This window comes from Loxodonta africana, chromosome 15, assembly GCF_030014295.1.
Source record: "Loxodonta africana isolate mLoxAfr1 chromosome 15, mLoxAfr1.hap2, whole genome shotgun sequence".
NCBI lineage: Eukaryota > Metazoa > Chordata > Mammalia > Proboscidea > Elephantidae > Loxodonta > Loxodonta africana.
In genome coordinates, this window is record NC_087356.1 from 29,937,469 (window position 1) to 29,964,964 (window position 27,496).

The 27,496-nt window shown below is 47.1% G+C and overlaps 1 protein-coding gene across 1 annotated transcript in view; it reads left to right on the plus strand.

Annotated features, from left to right (window-relative positions):
* Positions 1–27,496, plus strand: part of HK2 (hexokinase 2) — a 75,693-nt gene that overhangs the window by 41,117 nt on the left and 7,080 nt on the right. The window contains exons 3-16 of the mRNA XM_003413702.4: positions 796–944; positions 9,288–9,407; positions 10,027–10,122; positions 10,833–10,932; positions 11,644–11,827; positions 14,138–14,293; positions 15,909–16,142; positions 17,468–17,772; positions 19,050–19,198; positions 19,449–19,568; positions 24,568–24,663; positions 25,171–25,270; positions 26,094–26,277; positions 26,791–26,946. Coding sequence (XP_003413750.1) covers positions 796–944; positions 9,288–9,407; positions 10,027–10,122; positions 10,833–10,932; positions 11,644–11,827; positions 14,138–14,293; positions 15,909–16,142; positions 17,468–17,772; positions 19,050–19,198; positions 19,449–19,568; positions 24,568–24,663; positions 25,171–25,270; positions 26,094–26,277; positions 26,791–26,946 — 2,149 coding nt within the window. The remainder of the gene's footprint in view (positions 1–795; positions 945–9,287; positions 9,408–10,026; positions 10,123–10,832; positions 10,933–11,643; positions 11,828–14,137; positions 14,294–15,908; positions 16,143–17,467; positions 17,773–19,049; positions 19,199–19,448; positions 19,569–24,567; positions 24,664–25,170; positions 25,271–26,093; positions 26,278–26,790; positions 26,947–27,496) is intronic.

A 27,496-nucleotide genomic window follows, 5' to 3' on the forward strand; every position in this document is an offset into this window, starting at 1 on the left:
GGGGTGACTGTGGCATCATTGGAGAGACTGTCAGGGTGAAACTGCCTCCCTGTTGACCTAAATTATAAAGTAACATAAAAATGTTTAGCATTAAAAAAATTTCAGACAATACATACATTGGTGGTGAAAAAAATAAAACTCATCGGCCGCTCTGTCACCCAGAGTTGACCTATCTCCATGGGGAATATCATGGGTTGAATTGTGTCCCCCCAAATTATCTGTCAACTTGGCTAGGCCTTGATTCCCAGTATTGTGTGATTGTCCACCATTTTGTCATCTGATGTAATTTTCCTGTGTATTGTAAATTCTATCTCTATGATGTTAATGAGTTAGGATTAGTGGAGTTATGTTAATGAGGCAGGACTCATTCTAAGATTAGGTTGTGTTTTAAGTAAATCTCTTTTGGGATATAAAAGAAAGAAGCAAGCAGAGAGACAGGGGGACCGCATACCACCAAGAAACAAGAGCCAGGAGAATACCACGTCCTTTGGACCTGGGGTCCCTGTGCTGAAAAGCTCCTCGACTGGGGAATATTGATGGCAAGGACCTTCCTCCAGAGCCGACAGAGAGAGAAAGCCTTCCCCTGGAGCTGATGCCCTGAATTTAGACTTCTACCCTACTAGACTGAGAGAATAAATTTCTCTTTGTTAAAGCCATCCACTTGTGGTATTTCAGTTACAGCAGTACTATATGACTAAGACAGGGAAAGTCATAGGTTTTAAGTCTTGGGCTCTGTGAACTGGTTTGATCTTATTGTCTTTTTGAATTTATTAGTGACTCCTTCTTTCTCTGCAGAACATGGAGAGTTCCTGGCCCTGGACCTTGGAGGGACCAACTTCCGTGTGCTGTGGGTGAAAGTAACGGACAATGGCCTCCAAAGGGTGGAGATAGAGAACAAGATCTACGCCATCCCTGAGGACATTATGCGGGGCAGCGGCACCCAGGTACCACCCTTCTCTTGGGCGGTCACTGGGACTTCCCTGGGCAGGGGCTGTTCCTCTGTGATCTCGAGGGAGGAGCCCTGGCTCAGGCTCTGATTTCCTGTGTCTCTGCACCTGGCCTCTCCGCCTGGTGAGCCCCTCCTCACCTAGAGGCTGGGTAGGTGGCTTCAGTCAGGAGGGCCACATGGGCCCGAGAACAGGGAGCATGTGTGTGAGTGAGGCCCTATGAGTCTGGCTGTGCTACAGCAGGCCCATTTTGATTTGCCATCTCTTTTGAGCTCTGCTTCATGCGCTGGTCATGGAGGAAAAACCAGCTGCCAGGAGACTGGCCCACTTCCCTGGACACCTGCTGTTGTTAGTGGTGGTATTGAATGGTGAGTCAGTAGGTACACAATTGTGGTCTGAACTCCCATGGGTGATGGTTCCATCTGCCCCAGCGGCTGCTCTGCTGCCCTCTTTGGCTCACTGTGTTGCCATAGCATTGCAGGAAAATGGAACCTGCCCCACTGCCTTTCTGTTTACTTGCTCTCTCCCTTCCTGACTGTCCAACACAGAGGAAGCTTTGCACACAAGGACAGGGAGCCTTTTGAGAAAACACTGAAACCCAGCTTTGGGCTGTCTGCCCAACTTGGGACTGCAGTGAGCACCGAGTGCCTCAACAGTGGCCCTGGATCATAGGATCATCAGGGATCATGCTTAGTCATCCTCATATCTCAGTGGTTTCTAGAGCTGTGTTTTGTACCTAGAACTCAATGAAAGGAGCAAATGGAGAAGAAACGTGAAATCTTAATAAGAATCCTGTCAATAATAGCCAGAAAAAATGAGCAAAGATGGAATTACCATCAAGATCATCTCTAGGCAGGTACTGAGTACCTACTATGCGTTGGGTTCTGATTCCTGCTGGGAATCAAACTCATCATCTTTCCTTTCAAGGACTTAAAGCCTAGCTGGATAACCAGGAAATACACACGCACACACCCCACAGAAAGTAAAAGTTGTATTAAAGAGGGTACATGACCCTCAGGAGAATATGAAAAGGAGCCAGCATTTGATGATGCCTACTATGTGGCAGGAGCCCTGGTGGTGCAATGGTTAAGCTCTGCTGCTAACCAGAAAAGCTCAGCAATTGGACTCCATCAGCTGTTCCTTGGAAACCCTACGGGACAGTTCTACCCTGTCCTGTAGAGTTGCTATGAGTTGGAATTGGCTTGATGGCATGGGTTTGATTTTGCTTTACTCTGTGGCCGGCACTGAGCAAAAGCGCTTTGGATGGATTTTCTCATTTCATCCTCACACTAGCACTATGAGGCTGGGTGCTACTGTTATCTCCACTTGAGAGCTGTAGAAATTGACTTAGAAAGATTGAGTAGCTTGTCTTTAAATCACAAGAGTGGGAAGGGCCAGGGATGAGACACAAAGCCAAGTTGATATGACCAAGACCTGTGTTTTAACAACTTTAGCGGGCTCTGTCCACTTTCTAGTCTGTGAGAATGGTGTTCCCTGGAGTTATGCAACATGGCGGTCCTGTTCCCTGCTTCCAGAGTAGGAGGTGCTGCCCAAAGGGGCCAGTGTTCTTGCAGACTGACCATTGGAGGCACCCTCCCTCTCAAGATTTCCCCAGAAGAACCCTCCTACAGGGGGGCACTCATTCCCTCAGCACCGGAAACATCTGATCCATTGCTGGTTGGTGGCCACAGGTCCAGCCACTCTTCCATACTCTTGGGTTTTCAGAGAAACTGATCTCCCTTTTCACCTGCTTTATAAAACACTTCCTTGAGGGGCATTCTTTGTTCAACTTCTGTGCGAAGTGCTTAAGGCACAAAGATAAATAAGGTAAAAGCCCCACCATCCAGCTGCTCATTGTCCATGGATAGACAATCATTGAAGCCATTCTGGGGATGTCTCTTTACTTGAGCTCTGGCTATGGGAGTCCTGGTGGTGTGGTAGTTAAGTGCTCAGCTGCTAACTGAAAGGCTGGTGGCTTGAACCTACCAGCTGCTCTGTGGGAGAAAGATGGGCCAGTCTACTTCTGTAGATTTACAGCCTTGGAAATTTATGGATTGAATTGTGTTTCTCAAAAATAAGTGTTATAAATCCTAATTTGCAGAATGCCTGTGGTTATAATCCCATTTGGGAATGGGATGTCTTTGTTATGCTAATGAGACAGGGTTAGTGTAGAGGGTGTTTTAAGGCAGTCTCTTTTGAGATATAAAAGAGATTAAACGAGGGGAAAGCAGAGATGGAGAAATATAGATGACAAGACACATGGAGATCTCTAAGGAACCAGGAAGCAGAAGCTGAGACAAGGACCTTCCTGCAGAGCCAACAGAGCGAGAAAGCCTTCCCCTAGGGTCGGCACTCTAAATTTGGACTTCTAGTCTCCAAAACTGTGAGAAAATAAATTTATTTGTTAAATCCACCCATTTGTGGTATTTTTGTTATAGAAGCACTAGATAACTAAGACAGAAACCCTATGAGGCAGTTCTACTCTGTCCTATAAGGTTGGTATGTGTTGGAATCCGCTGGATGGCAGTGGATGTGTGTGTGTGTTTGTGTGAGAGAGAGAGAGAGAGCTCTGGCTATCCTAGTGTTGTCACTTCTTGGGCCTCAGGGGTTGGAAGAGGTGGAGCTTTGACTCCTAGTCCACTGTTCTTTCTACCACACCAGGCTACCTCCTGTGAGAGGAATTTCAGACCACAAGTAAAACATGTGGGGAGATGTTTTTAGGCCCTTTATTTGCCTGTGAGGGTGGCCCTGAGGGTAAACCTGCTTTCCTGGTTTTAAGGCTGGGGTTGAGGCAGGAAGACTGGGCCCCTGGGACTGGGCATTGGCTGTACCAAAGTTGTCACATGGCTCCAGTATAATGTCAGGAAGGACAAGGGGTAGAGACTCCTGCATGGCTTGTTGCTCCTTGGAGGGGCTCTGTGCTGAGGTACTGAAGAGGCTGGGCCCTGCAGTCAGGCAAACCAGCTGTGTGATTCTACGCAAGTAACTGCACTGGAAGAGCCTGCTTGTTTATCTGTAAAGAGGGATAATCGTACCTATTTCTAGGTTTTTGCCTGTTCATCTAATTGTTTCTTCATACTCTGTTCTCAGCCTCTATGTCTAGTAATTGCATTGTTCAGCTCCGTGGAGGATGTGGTCACTTTTTCTTCCCATTGGGAACCACACCCTCAAGATTACCAATACCTGACAACCAACTAATACAAGCCAAACAAAAAGAGCAACTAAAAATTTGGGCTGTGACTTTTTACAACTTGGTGTAACTTGGTAATATGAACTCTGTATTTTGCCTTCCTAATGATAAGGCAACATGTTGTGGGGTGAATTTTTAAGATTTATGTGCATTTTTGTCCCATCTCCATATTCCATTGCTCATCCCTCAACAACATGAAGCGTGTAGGGACCACACAGCCCTTAAAGTTGTCCTCCTCAGAAACTGGAAATGGCTTGGAACACCTGTGAACAATGAATTGTGCCTCTGCCAGTCAAGACAGATTCAAAGAGCCCAAGGAATCTGTCTCAAGCATTTAAGCTCTGAGTAAAGTTTTGCTTGAAAAACTTACTTTAAAATCTTTAAAACCATTGAGTTAGAGGATATAAAGAAAGCTACTTCTCCATACAACACAAACAAAATGCTTTTCACACACACACACACACACACACACACAGGCACACACATACACAATCTATGAGATCCTCCAGGAAGAAACTATAGAGCTTTTGGAACAGTAAGAAGGGTTTGAATATATGGAGAAAATGCTGTATCAAAGTGAAGCATACAAGAAAAGTGGAAGGAAATATAGGTGTCTGTTTCACCCTAAGGAAAAAAAAGAACATCATATGCCTAAAAGCAGCAGAATACAATTTGAAATAAGACTGAAAGGAATTCACAGTAGCTATTTTATTGGTCCACCACTCATCTGTGAGTTTGTTGGACTGTGGTGGCTTGTGTGTTGCTATGATGCTGGAAGCTATGCCACCGGTATTTCAAACACCAGCAGGATCACCCATGATGGACAGGTCTCAGTGGAGCTTCCAGACTAAGACAGACTAGGAAGAAGGGCCTGGCAGTCTACTTCTAAAAAAAATTGACCAGCGAAAACCTTATGAATAGGACTGGAACATCAGCTGGTGTAGTGCCAGAAGATGAGCCCCTCAGGTTGAAAGGCACTCAAAAGACAACTGGGGAAGAGCTACCTCTTCAAAGTAGAGTGAACCTTAATGTAGATGGAGTAGAGCTTTCGTGACCTTCACTTGCTGATGGGGCACGACTCAAACTGAAAAGAAACAGCTGCAAACATCCATTAATAATTGGAACATGGAATGTACAAAGTGTGAATCCAGAAAAATTGGAAGTTGTTAAAAATGAAATGGAACACAGAAAAATCAGTATCCTAGGCATCAGAGAGCTCAAGTGGACTGATATTGGCCATTTTGAATTGGACAATTGTATAGTCTACCATGCCAGGAATGACAAATTAAAGAGGAATGGCGTCACATTCATCATCAGAAAGAACAGTTTCAGATCCAGCCTAAAGTACAACTCTGTCAGTGATATTATCTGTAAGCCTACAATGAAGACTAGTTAACACCACTATTATTCAAATTTAGACACCAACCACTAATACCGAAGCTGAAGAAATTGAAGATTTGTATCCTTCTGCAGTCTGAAATTGATCAAACATACAATCAAGATGCATTGTTAATTAAACTGGTGATTGAAATGTGAAAGTTGGAAACAAAGAAGAAGGATCAGTAGTTGTAAAATATGGCCTTGGTGATAGAAATGACACCAGAGATCACGTGATAGAATTTTGCAAGACCATGAACTTATTCATTGAAAATACCTCTTTCCACAACGATAATGGTGATTATACACGTGGACCTCGCTGGATGGAGTACACAGGAATCAAATCAACTACATCTGTGGAAACAGATGATGGAGAAGCTCAATATCATCAATCAGAGTAAGACCAGCAGCTGACTGGGGAATAGACTGTCATTTGCTCACATGAATAAAGAAGACTGAAGAAGAATTGATGCCTTTGAATTATAGTGTTGGTGAAGAATATTAAATATATCATGGACTGCCAGAAGAATGAACAAAACTGTCTAAGAAGTACAGCTAGAATGCTCCTTAGAAGTGAGGATGGCAAGACTTCATCTCACCTACTTTGGACATGTTACCAGGAGGGATTAGTCACTGGAGAAGGACATCATGTTTGGTAAAACAGACAGTCAGGGAAAAAGAGACTGTCCAAGAGATGGATTGATGCAGTGGCTGCAAAAGCAGGCTGAAACATAGCAATGATTGTGAGGATGGCTCAGGACTGGGCAGTGTTTTGTTCTGTTCATAGGGTGGTTATGAGTCGGAACTGACTCTGTGACACCTAACAACATTTTAGTGGTGCTTTTTTCCCCCTACATTTTTCATTTATAAAATTTTGGTCTTAGATATCAGTCTTTTAATTAGAGGAGAATAAATTGAATTTAAAAATAAAGCTTAGTTTAAACCAAGACAAAATCATCAAACCCAAAACTTGCAAAGTTCTTGAAGAACTGGGAAGCTGGGCAGTTTGGGTCCCTGGGTAGGATCTGCCTTTTAGCACATAACTGTGTTTTTAACTTCCACTAAGAGCAGCGAGGAACCCTGATAGCGCGGTTCGAATCCACCAGCTGCTCCTTGAAATCCCCATGGGGCAGTTCTACTCTGTCCTATAGGGTTGCTCTGAGTCGGAGTCGACTGGACAGCAACAGTGTTTTGGTCTGGTTTAAGAGCAGTGAGTGACAAATCTTAACAGCGCCACAAATCTTGACAGCACCCACTTTGCTTTTAAAATGTGTCATGTGGGAAAGAGAGTGAGCAGTTTCTCAGACCAATAAGGAAAAGGAAACCTTTTTAACTTCATAAAATGATGCCCTTTGAGCCTTTTTATGGCAGGAAGGTATTAGCTCTTCTGCCCAGCATCTTATCCTTTTGATCTTCAGCTAATAGAAAAAGAGGTACCCTTCCAATTCAAGGAAGAGCCGGTTTCCCGTCTCCCGCTTTTAAATAGGTGCTGGTTCTTCTAACTCAGCACTGTCCAACGGAACTTTCTGCAGTGGTAGAACTGTTCTGTATCTGCCCTGCTCAAAATGGTAGTCACTAGCCACCTGTGGTTGTTGAGTACTTGAAGTGTGGCTGGTCTGACTGGGGAAACAAATTTTGAATTGTTAAAAATTCTAATTAATTGAAATAACCACATGTGGCTTGTTGTTGCTCGATTCCAACTCATGGTGACCCCATGTGTGCGGAGTAGAACTGTGCTCCATACGACTTGCAAGGCTGTGACTTTTCAGAAGCAGATTGCCAGGCCTGTCTTCTGAGGTGACTCTGTGTGGGTTCGAACCATCATCTGTTCGGCTTTGTGCCACCCAGGGACTTGGTTGCCATATTGGGTGGCTCAGTATTTAATACCTTTTCACTGTCCCTCTGTTTTTTCTTTGCCTCCCTCTGTTGGAAGCACAAGTGAAAAGGAAGGAGAAGTGGTCAGGGCTGGGCAAGGGGAAACCATTTGCTTTTCTACTTTCTGAAGGCCCCCACCATCTCTGATGATTGGCCTTACCTCCTTGCACAGCCTCTACAATTTCCCTCTTTTGGATAAAAAGTGTTTATACCAAAGATCATTTTGACTAGAGCACTTAGAAGAAGATGCTAGGAATTTGTTTAACTATACGGTAATTTGTCTCCATCCACTTCCCAACAGGAGAGCAGACTTTGCTGAATGTCTATCTAGAAACCATATTTGCATATTAAAATCATTGCCCTCTGCTCAAGGAAGCTGGTACCTGTGTGCTGGTGCTCCTTCTCTCTTAGTCAGAGAGCCCTGTGGTTGCCCAGCTTGTGCTTTATCTGTTTCTTAAGAACGTTTTGGTTTGGAGGTTCAGCAACAGCTGTGGCTAATTTTGCAAGAGATCAGGCTGGATGAAGTGACTGTATTGATGCAGGAAGCTCACTTAGAGCTGGCCACCTTTCACATGTGAGTCTTCCTGGATCGTCCCTAATGAGCATGCACCAGGCATCAGGGGAGCCAGAGGGCCTCTCAAATCCTCCGTCCCCATACCTCTCAGCTTACTTTTAAATGTAGATATTTTTGTGGTTTAGGAACCACTGTGCATTAGGACCACCGGGAGGACTGAGGGCTTGTTGACAAAATGCTGGGCCCCTCCCCCAGAGGTTTTGATCCAGAGGGTCTGGGGTGGGGCCCTAGGATTTGCATTTCCTACAAGTTCTCCAGTGATGGGTGGTGGTGATGCTGCGGTCCAGGACCACACTTTGGGAACCATTGTTTAGTGGAATCTTCCTTGCTTCTGCTGGGGGAGGAAGAGGAGTGTCGTCCTTCCTGATCCACTTTAGCTTTTTAGATTTTGCTACACAATCAGCGGGGCCCTTGGAGTCTACTCATCCTCTTTGGCCGCTGCCTGCTTTTTGCACCAGGCACCCCTGGTCTCAGAGTCCAAGCATCTGGAGACTGATCAGCTCCTTAAGGATGCTGAGCTACTGAGAAGGGGCCTGGGGAGTTGTGGGCTTTGGGGTTGATGGAAATACCTGGATTATTGTGAATACAGCTTTTTCGAACAGTCCTCAGCAGGCTTAGGAGCTGCATATCCCACTCAGGGTTGTGAGGTTACGCACAAAACCCTATTTGTTCTTCAGACTTTTTATAGACTCACCAGGTGTTCCACCTTGGAGTTAGAAAACAAAGATAACTTCTTCGAATTGCCCCCGGGAGATTGTTTTTCTAGAATGAAATAAAAATATGCTTGTTTTTGCAGGTTGTCTCATAGGATACCAACGGAGAATGTCCCCTCCCCGTCCTTGTCCCCTCCCCCATCACAAGAGACAGAGAAGCTAAAATACTTCTTGGCAGTTAAGATGGTCTGTCCTTTCTGGTAAAATAATCAGCTGTGCACTCATGTCATGGGGTTTCTGACAGGGCCACCAAAGGATGTTCTGTTCCCAGGGCACAGGAGGACTTCCTGGTTAGCTGCAGTGATAGTTTTCTCTATTTCACAGGGTTATTTTGACAGTCATTTGGATAAATGATTTAAGTGGAAGACAACATTTAATGAGCGATACCTAGTATTAAGCACTTTATATATATTGACTCATTTAATCCTTCCAGTAACTCTGAAGAGTGGATATTGTTATTACTCCCATTTTATAGTTGAGCAAATAAAGACCTCAGAGGGATAAGGATCTGGCCCACATTCAGCTAGCTCCTTTCAGAGCTCAAAACCCATGTCCTTCACATCTGTGTTCTTCTGCCTCTCTGCTCATCTTCCTGTGTTGTGTGCCCTCAGCTGTTTGACCACATTGCCGAGTGCCTGGCCAACTTCATGGAACAGCTACAAATCAAAGACAAGAAGCTCCCGCTGGGTTTTACCTTCTCCTTCCCCTGCCACCAGACTAAACTAGATGAGGTAAGATGGGCTCTTCAGATACTTCCATTGCTTCATCCGTGGGGCTGGGAGGATGGGACGGACTGATCTGAGTATTGAGAGTTCTGTCATTCTGAGTGACTAATTCCTTAATACTTCATGTGTGTAGGGGTGAAGGAATGGTGGCAAAGTATCCGAGCATGGGAAGGTCTCCCTCACTCTTCCTTCCACTCCCCTCCTCCCCCCCACTTCGCATTATGTTACCCTTTCAGGGAACAAGACTAATAAATTAGTCAGGAAGAACCTGACCTATATATAGTGTTATGATAAAGATCCTAGAAAGAAAGGTAACCAGGAAGTTAATGTCTTTTTGGTCACTGACACTGATGTGAGGATTTAAGTATCTTATTTTGACAGTTTTATAACTTCCTCTTTCTACTTCTCTGGGCAGTAAATCATGAAGGAGTCATTCATTTAATCTTCACTTTCCTGGTCTCTGATGGGGCCCAAGTTTCTCCTTCCTAGGCTAGTTAGGAAAGCAATATACAGACACAGTCATGATTTAGTTTAGTTTTGGTCTCTGCTAATGGTTCTTGTTTCAGGTGTGTGATCTGGGTTTTGGTTGGGGGGAATTAATGTTCATTCCTTGGTTTTTTTCCAGAGCTTCCTGGTCTCGTGGACTAAGGGGTTCAAGTCCAGTGGTGTGGAGGGCAGAGACGTGGTGGCTCTTATCCGGGAGGCCATCCAGAGGAGAGGGGTGAGTAGGGGTGTCTAGGTGCCCAGGCCACAGTCATGGTGCGAGTTTGGGGTCTGGAGGCTCTTTTTCTTCTTCTGAGCCCACTCTGAAGTCTTCCCCTATCTGCCCTCAAATCAGCACAAGAACCTTCTCTGGTTCTTCATAAGGAGAGGATTTCTTTTCTTCTTTCCCGGCCATGCTTAACCAATAATCTTCTACGTGATCGGATATTGTTGGGGTTTTTAGATTAGCACAATGGATAAAAAATCTTAGTCTTGGTGCCAGAAAAACCCTTTAGTCCTTAACCTGAAGAGACTTGAATATCACTGCCAAGTAAGAAGGTAGGGATGATGTTAACATTGATATGAAATGGGCAGAGAGAAGACAAGATAAAGATCGTATCACAGAAGGAGTTATTGGGAGGGAGAGAGGAGAAGACAAGGCAAGTTAAGACAGTCTCTTCTCAGTTAAGTGACGGCTGTAAGCAAGACCACAGGAGCCTGTGTCAGGCAAATCCTCTGTAAGGAGGACAAGCAGAGTGTGGAGTGAGTTGCTGCTAGACTGGATCTGGAGCCGGGTATTTAGCTCTCCCCTTCTTTGTTCTGCGCAGGGTTAGTGACTGGCATCACTGTTGCACCTGAACTGTGTGGCGTGCTGCTTTTTCTCTGTGTCTTCATGTCTGTAACCTTCTGTGATGATTGAAGTTCAGAGCCCTCATTTTATCCCCACAGGACTTTGATATTGATATCGTGGCTGTGGTGAACGACACAGTTGGGACCATGATGACCTGTGGTTATGATGACCAGAACTGTGAAATTGGTCTCATTGTGGGTGAGTGAACACTGGGGCATGAGGGCTGGTGTTGGCCAGTGGACAGGGGTGTGTGATGGGAGGGAGAAGGGGTTGGTAGCCTGGGTGTTCCTTTTTACTTCATATTTGAAGATAAGTGGTACAGTCACTAAGGAGCCCTGGTGGCCCAGTGGTTAAACGCTTGGCTGCAAACTGAAAGGTTAGTGATTCAAATGCACCTGTCACTCCAAGGGAGAAAAGATGTGGCAGTCTGCTTCCGTAAAGAGTTAGAGCCTTGGAAACTCTAAGGGGGCAGTTCTATTCTGTCCTGTAGAGTTGCTATGAGTGGTAATCAACTCGATGGCAGTGGGTTTGGTTTCGTTTTTTGATGTGGTCACTTTGGAGGGCTGAACCAGGACCCTGTGATTCTGCTTTTGCTTATGGTGGCATGGTATCAGAGACACACTTCAAGAGCTGTAAGTTTCTGCATTGGGCTGAGGGGCCGAGAGGAAAGTGCAGTGTAAATGCTCAGGGCCACATGGAGACTGTGTGCCCTGTCCCTTGGTGCTCCGTTTAGTTGCGGAGTTCAGGCTGGCAGTGGATTGGAAGTGTATTGGGATGCCCTAGGAGTCCGTAGTGAGGACCTCCAGCCACTTGAGCAGTCTGAGAACAGGACTGGGGGTAAACTGGAACCATAGGGTGGGGGTAGAGGAAGGTGTGAGTGGGTGCTGAGCAGCCCCTTGCTTTGGCCAGGCACGGGCAGCAATGCCTGCTACATGGAGGAGATGCGTCACATCGACATGGTGGAGGGCGACGAGGGGCGGATGTGCATCAACATGGAGTGGGGGGCCTTTGGGGACGACGGCACGCTCAACGACATTCGTACTGAGTTTGACCGGGAGATCGACATGGGCTCGCTGAACCCCGGGAAGCAACTGTGAGCAAGATGCCCCTGTGTGTGGGTGGGCTCAGGGGAGAGGGTGGGCTCAGGAGCTGAGCTTGGGACTGGGCCAGGGCTGAGCGGTGGTTCCCATGCTTTTCTTTACAGTCTTACATCCCTAAAAGATTGCCAGAGACACCCACTGGTCATGGGGATGCTGAGCTTATTATGCATGCTGTGACTAGAAATTGCTGAGATGGCTCTAAGAAGGTAGACCAAGCAGATAAACCGGATTATCGCCAATAATTTGGCCATGTCCTTCAGAGCAGTCATTTTAAAAGATCATAGTCTTAAGTGTGTGGCCCTGGTCTTTCTTTCTATCTCCTGTTTGTAAATTGTCCATAGAAACAATTCTTGAGCCACATAAGAGAAGTTGTGATGAGATGACCAAGATTGGGGTCTCTGAAATATCCTTTTGTAGCTCCCACCCTGTCACTGCCCAGAGGACAAGGCTCTGACAGTCAGCTCCTAATTTACTGAGACTCTGACTCAGACCTCAGGCAGCATCCCCCATGAGCTAGGCTGATACCCAAGGAGTCCCAGGACCTCTTGCTCCAGCTATAGGTCAACGCAGTACTGATTGGAAAAGCTGGTTAAGGGCTTTCCTTGGCCTCTTTCCGTGGACCCTGCGGCCCAAACAGTATCCTGGGATATAACCATCTATATCAGCCACCTGGGGGTGGACGGGGGACGGTCCCCAACATTTTGGTCCCTGAATGTTATATTCTCCAGCCAGGCCAGACTTGGTTTTTAGTTACTTTTAACTCTTAAAAAACATTATTTTACTCTCACAAACATGTACTAAATGAAGATCTTGAAACAGGAATTGCTGCAAGCGCGGAAGGTGTTGCAAAACGTTTTGAGCAATGCAGCACCTCCTGGGTCTTCTTGCGGCTGTGGTTGTTGTAGGAAAGCTTTCAGCACAGATTTCCACTTTGAGAGGAGAATTCCAGCCTTATAAACCAGACCGGGGAGCGGTGGGGGTGGGGGGGGTAGCCTTTTTCTTTACAGGAGAGTCCTTGCTTCCTCAAAGTACAGCTTATTTAAGTTCCAAGCTTCTCTCACATGTTGAAACCTGAGTCCATTTACTTGTAACTTTCTTAGGAACATACTGGTCATGTCTGTCCTCAGTGGTGAGAGGTTTATGGGCTGAAAAGTCACTCAATACCTGCCTCCATTAATGAGACACACCCGAGTCATTCCAAGTAGCCATATACCCTTTGAAGTGTCAAAAGACGAAATTGCCAACTGAGCCTTGTCAATACATCACTGGTTTGTCCTTATACAAAGCAAAGGTTGAGAGGACATACACTAAATTGACAACCGTGACAGCCCAATAGTCATTATTGACAGCATTTTGTCCTCTTGGTATGCTTCTACATAAAGATATTCCAAGTGCTGACTGAAACAAAACGTTTTAAAAACTGGAATAAGAATTTTAAAAAGCCACTCTCACTTCAGAGCCCAGCCTCCCCCACGCACCCCCCCCCCCCCCCCCCCCCCCGCCGGAGGACCAGCCTTGTGGTTTGCTCAGGCGGGAGAGGACGGGAAAGCAGAGTTCATCACCATGTATGCAGGGTAGCTACCCAGGCACTGTGCCCATGCTGGTGTTTAAATGTTTTAAATGTACCCTGTGTTCAAACCACTTGCTGGCTCTCCATTTAGCTCCATTTCTGCCATCCCTAGCCTTTGAGTCTTGAGCCGGTCACTTCCTGGGGGCCTCGGTTTCGTCTGTTGTCAATGACACTAGGTGATGGCCGGTGCACCTGCTCCCCTGCTCTGGGCCTCTTCCTTGCTGCATCCCGTTCTAGTTAGTCCCTGCAGGCCCCGGTGCCTCCTCTCTCTAGGACCCAGATCCTCTCTGAAATAACAAGAAGTGGGCCTGCTTTGCGAAATAGAATTGCAAGGGCTTGGTTTTCACTGTCATGTATTCCTAGCCAGAGAGACTCTTTCAAAAAACAAAACAGTGTCACCTAGTGTTGGAAAAATAAATTACCTGCTGGCCTTCTCAGCTTGATGGCTGGCCCCTACCATTCCAAAACAGGCCTTTTATCTTGTCACTTGTCTGCTCAGAAGCTTCCACCGTGCCTCACTGCCAGATTTCCTAGACCAGCCCAGGCTCCCCAGCTCCTCCAGCCCCCGCTGAGCTGTCCCTTCTCCACATACCTCAGTCCTTGAAAGTTCTGCACACATTAGCTCTCACCCAACCTCTAATGTGTGTTGGGGTTTTACATGTATACACCTTGCTTCCAGAGTTGTGAATTCATTGACAGCGGGGACTTCTTGCGGGTATCTGTTTTCCTCCAGATTTGAGAAGATGATCAGTGGGATGTACATGGGGGAGCTGGTGAGGCTGATCCTAGTGAAGATGGCCAAGGAGGAGCTGCTCTTTGGGGGGAAGCTCAGCCCAGAGCTCCTCACCACAGGCTGCTTTGAGACCAAGGATGTTTCAGATATTGAAGGGTAAGCTGGCCCTGCCACGTCTGTCTTCACTGGGTCCCTGGGAGGGCATACAGGCACTTGGGGGATGAGGAAAGGGCATATGTGCTTGACCTTTCAAGTGTGGACCACAAGAGGGCCTCACCCAACGTGGGCCATGGTGGGCCTGTGGTTTTGTGTCACTGCCCTGCTGTCAGCTGCAGTCGAATTGGCCCCTGATCAGTGGAGACCCCATGCACAATGGGATGCAACCATTGTGATCCATAGGGTTGTCATTGGCTAACTTTCAGAGTTAGATCACCAGGCCTTTCTTCCTAGTCCATCTTAGTCTGAAAGCCCCACCGAAGCCTGTTGAGCATTGTAGCAACGTGCAAGCCTCCACTGACAGACTGGTGGTGGCTGTGCATGAGGTGTGTTGGCTGGGAACTGCACTGGGAATCGAGCTCAGGTCTTCTGCATGGAAGGGGAGAATTCTACCACTGAACCACCCGTGTGTCCTATCACGTCTGTTGCCCTTATGGGACTGCTTGGCTCTGGCCTTGTTTTAATGTGTGAGGCTCCCAGTTGATCCTGCCTTGCCTTTGATGACTCATTTGCACCTGTTTCCTTTCCCTCCTCCTGAAGCTCTGACATCTCTTTCCCTACTGGCCATTCTCAAAGAGGACTCTATCGTGACCTCAGCGTCATAACAGAAAAATAGGTCCTTGGGTAGCCCAGAGTTTTACCTATTTCTGGATTCTGTTAAGTACAGCTGAAACTTGTGTTTTTACAGATTAGCTGGGGTAGGGAGGGGAATGAACTGATTTTTGTTTTTATTAGTCAATTAACAGTATCCAAAGACTAGCATCTAGTTTCCTGTACAGGAGACTTCCACTTGTAGCTTGAGGAGGTCTTGTTCCTTCAGGGACCAGGTGGTGGCGAAGAGGTGATTGTGGTGCTGATGGGAGTGGTGAAACAGTTCAAATGCCTTGGCTTTAAGTGGAAACTCTTGAAAGAACTGTGCCTATTCCATGCTAAACCCCGAGGGGTGAAAGTCCTCATATTTGTGAGGCACTTAGTTCCCCTAAGAAGGGGGGCTGTGCCATACTTCAGCCCTTTAGCACCATCTTTAGGCACAGGTAGACATTGCCAGCTCCATTGTGAAATGCTGCCTCACCCTGTAAAGTTGAATAGGTAGCCAACTCTCCCCCACGTTTCGTCCTTCTCACCTGATAAACCAGAAGCCAATAATCTGTGACGTTTATGGGAAGGAGTGGTGGGAAATGGACTCTTACTGCTTTATTGAGGGGAAATACGGTGGGCCCCTTGGCTGGATTCGCATGTTCAGAGGTGGTTGGTGGCAGAGATACCCTTCCTTCAACCTTACCCCAAACAAGCAAACATACCACAAACTCACACACACACACACACACACAACTTGGTGTTTAAAGGACCAAGCACAGGACCTTGTTCTTACATAGTGTGTGCATAAGTGGCATTCTACCCCCCATAGGTCGCAGAGTGTGAGGTGTGTGTCTACTCTTCCTGGGAGGTGGGAGTGCTGAGCTGAGGGGCTTCCTTGCCAGCCCAGATACCCCCTCTCCCACTGGCCACAATGGACTGCACACAGTGCCCACGTACTCTCTTTCTGTTTCCCCAGCGAGAAGGATGGCATCCGGAAGGCCCACGAGATCCTTGTACGGCTGGGCCTGGACCCAACACAAGAGGACTGTGTAGCCACTCGCCGGATCTGCCAGATTGTGTCCACACGCTCAGCCAACCTGTGTGGGGCCACTCTGGCAGCAGTGCTGCGGCGCATCAAGGAGAACAAAGGAGAGGACCGGCTGCGCTCCACCATTGGGGTCGATGGCTCCGTCTACAAGAAACACCCCCAGTGAGTCAGTGTTCAGGGACTGGGTGGGGCTGAACTCCAGAGCACCTGGTGACCTCTGACAGGTGCAGGAGACCTAAGTGACTCCATGGGCACAGGCCAGCTCCATTTTGCATTTTGGGGGTGTAGATGGACCATGGATATGAGGGTCTTTGTAGAATAAAAGGCTAAGAGCCCAAATGGGCCAGTAGAAACTGGGAGGGTGTTTTCCTGGTATGGGTGGAGGTGGTTTCTGAAGGGCGTCAACAGCTTGGGCTCTACCTGAGTTCATCTGTCCACTGAGGGCCTTTTTGCCACCTGTTCTGTGGGAGTTAATGTTTCTATCTACTTCTTTCTTCTCTGACTCTCTCGCAACCTTTGGGAGTCTGTTCAGTGCTATGTCATCTTCCAGGGGCTACCCCAGTTCAATGAGTTGCCATCCTCCTTGGGTCATAGGTGCCAAAATATTCAAATTTCCCTTGGGACCTGGGAGCCATTTTTCACTTCATGTGAGTGCCAGGTCACTGCACCATCATTAACTTAATTGTTTGATGCAGAAGATTCCACCCCTGAGATTCCCCGTCTCCTAGCCCACTGCTTCAAAATCATTAATGTGCCTTTGAATCACCTGCAATGTTTTTAAATGGCAGACTCTGATCCAGAAGGTTTAGAGTGGGCCTGAGATCAACCTGTGTTTCTAGCAGGATGGAGAAACTGTGATGCAGATGCTGCAGGCCACAGACCACAGTTAGAGTAGTAAGGCTCAGGAGACCAGGGCTTGAAGCAGCCTCCTCCCAGAGAACTTCTTGCTGAACGCGACTGGTGTCCTTAGCTGTTCAGACAACTTTAAGATCATTGGCAGAAGTTAGCCAAAGAGAGGACCAAGTCTAGAAGAATTTCTAAGTTCTTTGTTTTGGGTCTTTCCCAGGCAGGATCTAATGAAATGAGTAATGAAGCATGAAAAGTGGGTGGAGCTGGAATCACCTGATTTCACTTGGGTTGCTTCAGCAAAGAAGCCGTTTGTACATATGTTGGACAGAGGAGCCAGTGGGCCAGTTTGATTAAGAAGGGGAGGTCTTATGTGACCTGATGTGGGGGATAGTGTGTTCTTAGAAGGGTCCTTTCCTTCAGCATGGGGGTGAAAGAACACAGCCAGAATCATCACAGTTGAATATCTGAGTTTTATACAGTGACCCCTACCTTGGAATAGAAGGGAAGGTGCTGTTTAGGCCAGCATTTACTACTACAGGGGCTCATGGCATTTGGGCTGAGGTGGTGAGTTCCTGCCCAACCAAACACACCACTGACCCTAACCATGGACTCCTGTCTCCCCACCTTGGTGACTGCAGCTTCGCCAAGTGTCTTCACAAGACTGTGCGGCGCCTGGTGCCTGACTGTGATGTCCGCTTTCTCCGCTCTGAGGATGGCAGTGGCAAGGGGGCGGCCATGGTGACAGCAGTGGCCTACCGGCTGGCCGATCAACACCGAGCTCGGCAGAAGACCCTAGAGCCTCTGATGCTGAGCCATGAGCAGCTGCTGGAGGTCAAGAGGAGGATGAAGGTGGAAATGGAGCAAGGCCTGAGAAAGGAAACGCATGCCAATGCCCCTGTCAAGATGTTGCCCACCTATGTGTGTGCCACCCCTGATGGCACAGGTACATGGCAGGGTTGCCACCTGGCCCACCATGGTGGGTCTGTGTCATGGTATTGATGCTCTGGGAGGGCTCCCTTAGATTTAGCATTGGACCTAAACATGCTTCTTTAAGTATATTACTAGGGAATCCTAGTGTTCTATAAGCTTGACCAAGGCATTCTTCTGCTAGAAATCAAACATTAATAATAGTCAATACTTACTGAATGCTTACTATGTGTCAAGCACTTCTGTAAGAACCTAACAAATACATTAGTTCACTTGATTTTTGTTCACTGTTAACATTGATATGCTTGACAGAAAAGTGAGGCACAGAGAAGCTAAGAAACCTGTCCAAGGTCACACAGCTAGAAAAGGGCAGATCTAAGATTAAAACCCAGGAAGTTCCAGAGCCACCTCGCTCAACCATACCACATTGGTATTGTTCAAGGGTCGGCAAACTCTGGCCCATGGGTCAAATCTGGTCCACCGCCTGTTTTTGTTAATAAGGTTTTATTGACACATAGCCATACCCACTTGTTTGCATATTGTCTGTGGTTGCTTTGTGTTACCACGACAAAGTTGAGTAGCTGTAATGGAAACTGACCCACAAAACCTAAGATATTTACTTTCAGGCCCTTTATAGAAAAAGATTGTTGATGCCTGGGCTAGGTATTCTAAGAGACTGTGGTCTTTTCACAATTCGGAAGAACATGATCAATGAGCAGATTTCAGAGACTGAGATTAGGTCCCTGCTCTACACTGTTGCAGCTGTGTGACCCTGGGTGAGTGACTGAACCTGGCTCGGCCAGGCTTCATTTTTCCGTAAAAGAGAAATGAAATCCCTCCTGAGGCGTGCGGGCACAATACCTGGCACATCGTACTTGCCCCACAAAGGAGGGTTTTCTCTTTTTAAAAGATTTCCCTTCAGTTTTCCTTGAAGAATTGCACCCTGCTGTTCCTTCTCTATTCTAGAATAATCTAACATACCATGGCATTTGATTTAGCATGAATGGTGCATTTGGGTGTTTTTACATGTACTCTATCAGTGTTTCCCGGGTTCCACGGAGTTCATTGTATCTTCTGGGGTCCCACCACCTGAACTCATTTGAGAACCTCTGAGGTGATCTGGCCTGGAGGAACTTACTTTTCTTTACTGTTAGGTAGGGATCATAGTCCATCACCCCTGAAGTCGTCAAGGGGTCCTAGAGAGAGTCCCCTGTCTGAGGAAGGTGCTGTAGACACTGGTGTGGTGAAGTGGTGATGCCCCAACTTATCATCTTTCCCTGGCTTATTTTCCAGAGAAAGGTGACTTCTTGGCCTTGGACCTGGGGGGGACGAATTTCCGGGTCCTGCTGGTACGCGTGCGGAATGGGAAGCGACGTGGGGTGGAGATGCACAACAAGATCTACTCCATCCCGCAGGATGTCATGCATGGCACAGGGGACGAGGTGAGGCAGGTGGCGCCTCCAGGGGTTGAGGGGGACCTGGTAGACATACACCTGTGGGGACAGTCCTTTCTCTGCCCACCACGGTCCCAGGGAGGGCTAGGTAGGCCTAGGGCCCCAGCTTGGCTTTCACTCAGGTTTGTACCTGAGCCTTGCATTTCTCCTGGGTGAAGGCCTTGGGGCTCATGCTCAGGCCCTGCGGGGTGACGGTCTGCCCTGAGCACCCCCTCACCACCCTGACTTCCCTCGGCAGCTCTTTGACCACATCGTCCAGTGCATTGCTGACTTCCTCGAGTATATGGGGATGAAGGGCGTGTCCCTGCCTCTGGGATTCACCTTCTCCTTCCCCTGCCATCAGAACAGACTGGATGAGGTAACAGTGCCTTCCAGGGGGCTCTCCCATGGGCTTTACTGACTCTTGAGCAGCCAAGAGGAGCAGGAATTTGGCGGGGGAGAAAGTTGTGCTAAGAGGAGAGAGAGAAGGCCATGCATGATCATTGGGGAAGAGGGGACCATCGATGGGAACGAGGAAGTCAAGGCTGGCAGAAGTTGAGTAGGTTAGCTTGGCTAGGATGGAGATGATGCTAATCAAAATATTAATGACTAGCATATTTTCAGCACTTACAATATGCAAGGCACATTTCTAGACTTCCTATATGCATTATCTCATTTAACCCTCACAGCAACCACATAAGGTAGGTGTTTGGAAGCCTATTTTGCAGAAAGGAAAATAAGGCCTATAGAGGTGCCAGGTTGCTTGCTCCAGGTCACATAGCTTGGGAGTGGCCAATCCATGATTTGACGCCTGAGCTGATGCCCTCAATTATGCTTTCCCGCTCCTGAGGCCCTTGTATTGGGCTCAGGACAGTTTTCCTTCCATCCGCTGTTGTTGTTTGGATGCCCCAACTCTTCCCTAGTCTCACCTTTGGTTTTCATTCCTTTTGCTCTTTCTTGGATGGACAAAGCAGGTGGCCGGAAGTCCCAGAATAGCTCCAGCTAGTCTGGAGATGAGTGTATTGAGAAGTGCAGTAAGAGCTGATTAAGCCATCCTAGAGCTTGGATCTGGGCTGATCACAGACATGTTAGATATCAGGATAGTCTTCTGTAAGTACTTGTTCCTCTATGTCTTTATCAGTCATCTAGAAGGCTACATGCGTGCTACATATGTACAGTAAGCTGCAGACGCAGTCACCAGGATATAGAAGGCATGGTTCCTGCTGTAAGCTGCTCACACACTGGGCTGATGGAACAGCCTTAGTAAGAGTCGCTGTTTGTAATGTGGCACCAGTGAGATGCTGAAGCCCTGAAGACACACAAAACCAAGCCAAACCTGTGGCCATAGAGTCAATTTCGACTCATAGTGACCCTGTAGGACAGAGTAGAACTATCCCCATGGGGTTTCCAAGGCTGTAATCTTTATGAGGAAACCCTGGTGGTGTAGCGGTTAAGCGCTATGGCTGCTACCCAAGAGGTCGGCAGTTTGAATCCACCAGGCACTCCTTGGAAACTCTATGGGGCCGTTCTACTCTGTCCTGTAGGGTCGGTATAAGTTGGAATTGACTCGACGGCAATGGGGTTTGGGGCGGGGAATCTTTATGAGAGCAGACTGCCACATCTTTCTCCTTTGGAGCTGCTGGTGGATTCCAACCACTGACCTTTCAGTTCTCTGCTGAATGCTTTAAACATTGCAGCATGATGTTGATCTGAACACAGACCTTGAAACAAGTCAAAAGAATGATTTGATGGGGAAGAAAGGTGGGCAGGTTGGGCCAGTGTAGGGAAGGGGGCACAGGTGGGGACAAGCTCACAGGTAGAGTTAACTTGGCCAGAACAGAGGCACCTGCCCCAGTGCGGAGGAAAGGCCAGCGTTTCCTACTGGTCCCTGGGACACCAGCCCCTCAGGTTGCTCAACTGAGTTTTGTAAATGCCTCGTACTCTTCCCCCACTCTGTGAGATAAATTCATCATGTACGCTAGCATGGTTAAGGTTTGGGGAAGTTAGGCGATGAAAACCCTGCTTAATCCAGCACTTCCCAGCACCCATTAACTTGTGTTGGGGAAATGCCCCATTACAGAAGGCTTCTGAAGGCCTTAACTACCATGCTGCACTAAGGCATCTTGAACATGTTTCAGGGGCTCCTGTCCAGGATCTGGCTCACCCACAAGTGGCATCTGCTTCTTTTTTTCTTCTTTGCCTTGGACTTCCTTTCCCTGGTGTCACCTGAGGTCTTCTGGGAAGAAGCCCAGAATCGGTTGTCATCGGCCCAGGGTCTGGGGGCAGCCTTCATTCAGCTAGGCCATCGGCTGCCCTCTGCCTGTATACAGGTGGAAGGGGATGCCCATGGAGGGACGCAGGGGAAGAAGTGATGGTTTCTGAGGGACCTGAAGCTCCTCATTGTTACTGTGGCTTTCATGCTTTCTCCTGGTCCTACCTGCAGAAATATGCTCACGGCTCTCACTCACCTGCCCTCAATGCTTCTGCCACTCTGCCAGGGTCTGTGCCTCAGACTTTATCTTGCTTGAAGCACACGAGCAAACAACTTCTTCCAGGGACCTGTGTAAGCTGACTGTCCCACTGCCTGTGTTGGGGGCTGCAGGCTTCAGTGGCCTTTTTGCCTTAAGCTTTTCCAATTCGTTCGTCTCAACATATTATTTTTTTTCTAGTATCAGTGCATTAGATTTTCAAACCCTTCAGAGTTGCATCTGTTTGGCCAAGGGAATTATCAAACATGTCGATAAATATTTATGTACATTTAGCGAAATATTATAACAAAAAAATTAGAAATAACCTAATTGTCCAACGGTCAGGAAATTTTTAAATAAATTATGAGACATTTATTGCCTAGTATCAATTACTAGTTTTTTTCAAAGAAATTTCAATGGCACGGGAAAATTCTGGAGGTCTGATAAAAAAACTTTTTAATGAAAGTGTAATCTTTATTTATTATAGAAAAATATAAAAATAGAAATAAGCTAAAAACAAAACTTAAATACTAAAGTCTTCTTAAACAGACACAATCTTGCTTATTTTTTCAGGTGAACAAGTACGTATCTTTATATCTTTATATATTTGTCAGGTAGCCCAGAAGGCACGCGTCTTAGTTTTGTAATGCTGCTGTAACACAAATGCCAGAAGTAGGTGGCCTTAAAGAACAGGAATTTATTTTCTCACATTTCTGGAAGGTGAGAAGTCCAAGTCAGGGTTTCGGCCTTGTTGATTACAGTGTCGGTAGCCCCAGGTGTTCCTTGTTTCCCTGGCCATCTTCACGTGGATCTGTCTTCCTCAGTGTGTGCACGTCTCTATGTCTAACTTGGTCTTTTTAGAACCAGAGTACTAGATTTAGAACCCACCCTACTCAGGTGTGCTCTAACTAACATGACAAACCAGTTGCCATCGAGTCAACTCTGACTCATGGTGACCCCATGTGTGTCAGAGTAGAACTGTTCTCCATGGGGTTTTCGGTGGCTGGTTTTTTGGAAGTAGATCACCAGGCCTTTCTTCCCAGGTGCCTCTGGGTGGACCGAAACCACCAAACTTTCTTTTAGCAGCCGAGTGCGTTAACGGTTTGTACCACCCAGGGACTCCTCTTTCCAAGCAGGATTAGATCCACAAGTGTAGAGATCAGAGTTCCAACACCTATTTCGGGGGATACAGCTTAATCCATAACAACATGTTAAGTATTTCTGTCTGAATTATAAAATTCTAGGTCATATTACTTGATTTTATTCTAGATGTTCTGTGTTTCTATAAGGACCATGTGTTAAGTCTAAACCAAAAAAAAAAAAAAAAAAACCCAAACTCATTGCCTTCGAGTTGATTCCAAGTCATAGTGATCCTATAGGACAGAGTAGAACTGCCTCATAGACTTTCCAAGGAGTGCCTGGTGGATTTAAACTGCCGACCCTTTGGTCTTTTAACCAAATCTTTTAACCACTATGCCACCAGGGTTTCCCTGTTAAGTCTAGAATCATAAAAATTAGGAGCAAATAAAGCTGGAGACGGGCCTACATGTTGGCGTTGGTGAGATCATCTCGTTGATGGGAAAAATCAGCAGGTGGAGAGCAGGACGCCGAGCCTGGAGTCCCAGAGCTGTGTTTACTAGCTGGTGGCCTTGGGCAAGTTTCCCCAGCTGTTGGGGCCTCTGCTTGTTTTATTACTATCACCTGAGATTATGTTACTTGAATATTCTGTAAACTATAACCTGTCAGAGTATTTTGTCAGAGAAGTGAAGCTAACTTGTAAACAAGAAAAATGATATAGATAAGCACTCACTTGTCTGTAAGTAGGCATGTAAACCAGGGCTGTGAGGAGCTTGTACTGTGTGTTTCAAAATCTCCTAGAATCTGACCACAGTGAGACACATCCAGGTGGCTTTATGTTTCCAAACACCTGGGCATGAACAAAACAGCAAGGCCTGCAGAAACCATGGAAGTGGGCGGATTGTGAGCCCACACAGCCCATTTATAGGTGCTGACTTCTCAGGAAAGGGACTTGGGAGTCCCTGACATTTGTTTTCTGAAGGGCTGCAGCACCAGAGGGTACCAGAGAACAAAATTCAAAACATCTCTCCCATGTTTAAGGCCGCTGTGCGTCTGCTTCCAGGGGGCCCAGTGACACAGTAAAGGCCACGTTAAAGATGAGAGGCCCACAGAGGACTCTGAGTAGCCTGGAGGGGTGAGGGAGAAGCCCAGGCGTCATGCTGGCTGTGGGCAGGCTGCTTGCTCACTGGATACTGGAATTTGGGAATTCAGAGATGCATACTGCCCCTTCTGGTGTAAATATAGGCTGGGCACAGGGCACGCTGCTTTGCACAGTGAATGTCAGGTACTACAAAGAGCTCTGAAGAAAAATGAAGTTGGGTGAGGATAGGTAGTGTGGGTGGGGCTGGGAAGGGACACTGTTTTATATAGTTCAGTCAGGGAAGTCCTTTGTGAGGAGGTGACATTAAAGGCTTGACTGAAATGAGAAGATGAGCCATGCCGCCTGGTGCTTGTGAACCCGTGTGTTGAAGTTGTCAGGTCTAGGGGTAAGTCCTCCTTTCCTCTAAGTTGTAGGCCTTGGGGAGTTACTCTAGAGCTTCAATTACTGAAAAAGTGGGTGGTAATGTTGAATGTTTCATAAGGTTGCTGTGAGGATTAAATGATGTCATGCATGTGATGTGCTGAGCGCAGGACCTGGTGTGGAATGGGTGCTCAACAAACCAAAGTGCACCTTAGTAACAGGTTTAGAACCCTTGGTGGGCAAGATCGTTGGTTACTTCAGGGACTCTGTCTAGCCTGTGAAGATGAGAACTAGAAGCACAGCCAGGCCCCTGGGAGTGACTCGGGAGCTGTTCCCTTGTACCCTCATCCCTGATCACATGTGATTTCTAGAGCATCCTCCTCACGTGGACAAAAGGCTTCAAGGCATCTGGCTGCGAGGGCGAGGATGTGGTCACCCTGCTGAAGGAAGCGATTCACCGGCGAGAGGTGGGAGAGACATGGCTTGAGGCTCTGAGCTCCCCAGTGATTTCAGTTATCTGTGTGTTCAGAAAGTGGGGAAACATTCAGTGTAATGGCATTGGTTGGGGGCAGAATTAACTTAGTCATTGGGTGATTATTGAGTGTCTACTATGTGTCAAGGTGTTGAGGGTTTGGTAGTGACCACAACAAAGTCTTGGCCCACGTGAAGCACACATTCTGAAAACAAACTCACAGTCTAATGTTGGGTGCTATTAAGCGCTGTGAAGAAAAATGAAGTTGAGTGAGGAGGATAGATAGTGTGGGTGGGCCTGGGAAGCGACACTGTTTTAAGGAGTGTAGTCAGGGAAGGCCTCCGTGAGGAAGTAACACTTGAGACTTAAATGAGATGAGAAAATGAGCCATGCTGTGTAGGATAAATTTCATATTCATATAAATCTCCTTTGCAAGTGTCTAGAATATCGTGAGAATATTGTGGTTCATTTGTGGACTGGGGATCTGCTTCTGTCCTCTCAGGAGTTTGACCTAGATGTGGTTGCCGTGGTGAATGACACAGTTGGAACAATGATGACCTGTGGCTATGAGGATCCTCACTGTGAAGTTGGCCTCATCGTTGGTAAGGACCCAGTTTGTCCTTCCTGCATAGGGATTGCCTGGAGTTGGCAGAACTCAAGGTTAAGGGCATAGTCCTCCAGGCTGCCAAGTCTGCCTAAGGTTTCAGACACCAGCCTCAAGTCAGGGTATGCCCAGGGCCACCCTCACTTCTGACCAGCTAGCTACAAATTCAGAGGTTCCATGGACTCCCTTGGGTTTGATAATTTGTTAGAATGATGCACAGAAATCAGGAAAGTACTATACTTATGATTATAGTTTTATTATAGCAAAACGATGCAAATCAGAACCAGGCAAAGGAAGAAATACATAGAGTAGAATCTGGGACTGGGAGGCTACCAAATGTGAAGCTTCTGTGTCCTCAGAGACATGTCACTCACCTGGTGATGATGTGTAGCAAGCCATGGAATATCGCCAATTTTTTTTGGAGGCTAACCAGAGCTTCAGTTGCCAGAGTTTTTATTGAGGCTTCATCATGTAGGCATGATTGATTGATTTATTGCCCACATGGTTAAACTCGATCTTCAGCAGCCCTCTTCCCCTAGGTCATATTACATGGCCCAAAGCCCCAACCCTCTAATCACATGATTGGTCTTTCTGGCATGGCCAGCCCCCACCCTGAGTCCTCTCTTTAGCATAAACTATTGAATAATAATGAATATAATAACCATGAATAAGAAAGGTGCTCCAATCCCAAGGCTTTGGAGATTACCCCCCAGGAATCCAGACAAAAGCCCAACCTCTCTTTAGGTGAAGCAAATTCCTTACTACATAGGACACAGAGCCTTGGATGGTTAGGAAGATGGCCTGATGTCTCTGATTGGCAGGTACGGGCAGCAATGCTTGCTACATGGAGGAGATGCGGAACGTGGAACTGGTGGAAGGGGAGGAAGGGCGGATGTGTGTCAACATGGAGTGGGGCGCCTTTGGGGACAATGGATGCCTAGATGACTTCCGCACTGAATTTGATGTGATGGTGGATGAGCTTTCCCTCAACCCTGGCAAACAGAGGTAGGCGCCCAACCCCATATGCGTCCTGTTCATGTACCCCCGACCCGGACAGTGATGTGGGCTCGGATCCTCTCCAATAACATTTCCCACGATCCTAGTTCTCTCTCAAGATTTCGAGATAGATCTTACCAAACAAAGGAGTTGTTGTTTGTTGCTGTTGGGTCAAAGAGAAAGCACGCTAAATGCGAAGCAAAGTTAAGGATTAAGACTCAGCATCCTACCCTTTTTCCTGGAAGTGTGGTGGGGGTGGAAGTGTGTGTTCTTTCTTGAGGAGTTGGAAATAAGCCTTGGGAAGCAAATGAGCCTAGAAGGTGGGGCCGATGCTGGGGAGTCCCATGAGCCTCAGGTACTGGGCTCAGTTATGCTAAAGGTGGTGGTGGTGGGCCCTCTTCCACTAAGGGGAACTCTATGCCTTCCCCTTTCTAATGAGTGGGGGTGACTGAGCTGGTCTGCCCTGTCTCAACACATCTTATACCTTCCTACTTAACTCCATGAACATGAACCATATTGCAGGTTCGAGAAAATGATCAGTGGCATGTACCTGGGCGAGATTGTCCGTAACATCCTCATCGATTTCACCAAGCGTGGACTCCTTTTCCGCGGTCGCATCTCAGAGCGACTCAAGACACGGGGAATCTTTGAAACCAAGTTCCTGTCTCAGATTGAGAGGTGAGATTTTTAGGTCTGTGATAGGGTGGGACTGTGTCCTCCTTTCTTCTCATGGGGAGACAAGCTAAAGGATTTCCACAGCTTGAGTAAGATCGGGCATGGCTTATATACAGGTCAATTTAGTGGCTAACACATTCATATCTATAGTGTTTAAAGGACCTTCTTGTGGACAGTTGGCCTGTCATTTGGCCCTACTGTGGGGGCTTGCATGTTGCTATGATGCTGGAAGCTATACCACCAGTATTTCAAATATCAGCAGGATCACCTGTAGTGGACAGGTTTCAGCAGACCTTCCAGATTAAGACAGACTAGGCAGAAAGGTCTGGTGATCTATTTGTGAAAATTAGCCAGTGTAAACCAGTGGATCAGAACAGCACATTGATATAGTGCTGGAAGATGAGCACCCTAGGTTGGAAAGCTAGCTGCAACAAAGGATACACGTACCAAGGATCACGAAGATGGCGCAGGACCAGGCAACATCTCATTCCGTTGTACATGGGGTCACCGTGAGTAGAAACAGACATGGTGGCAACTAACAACAAGATGGACA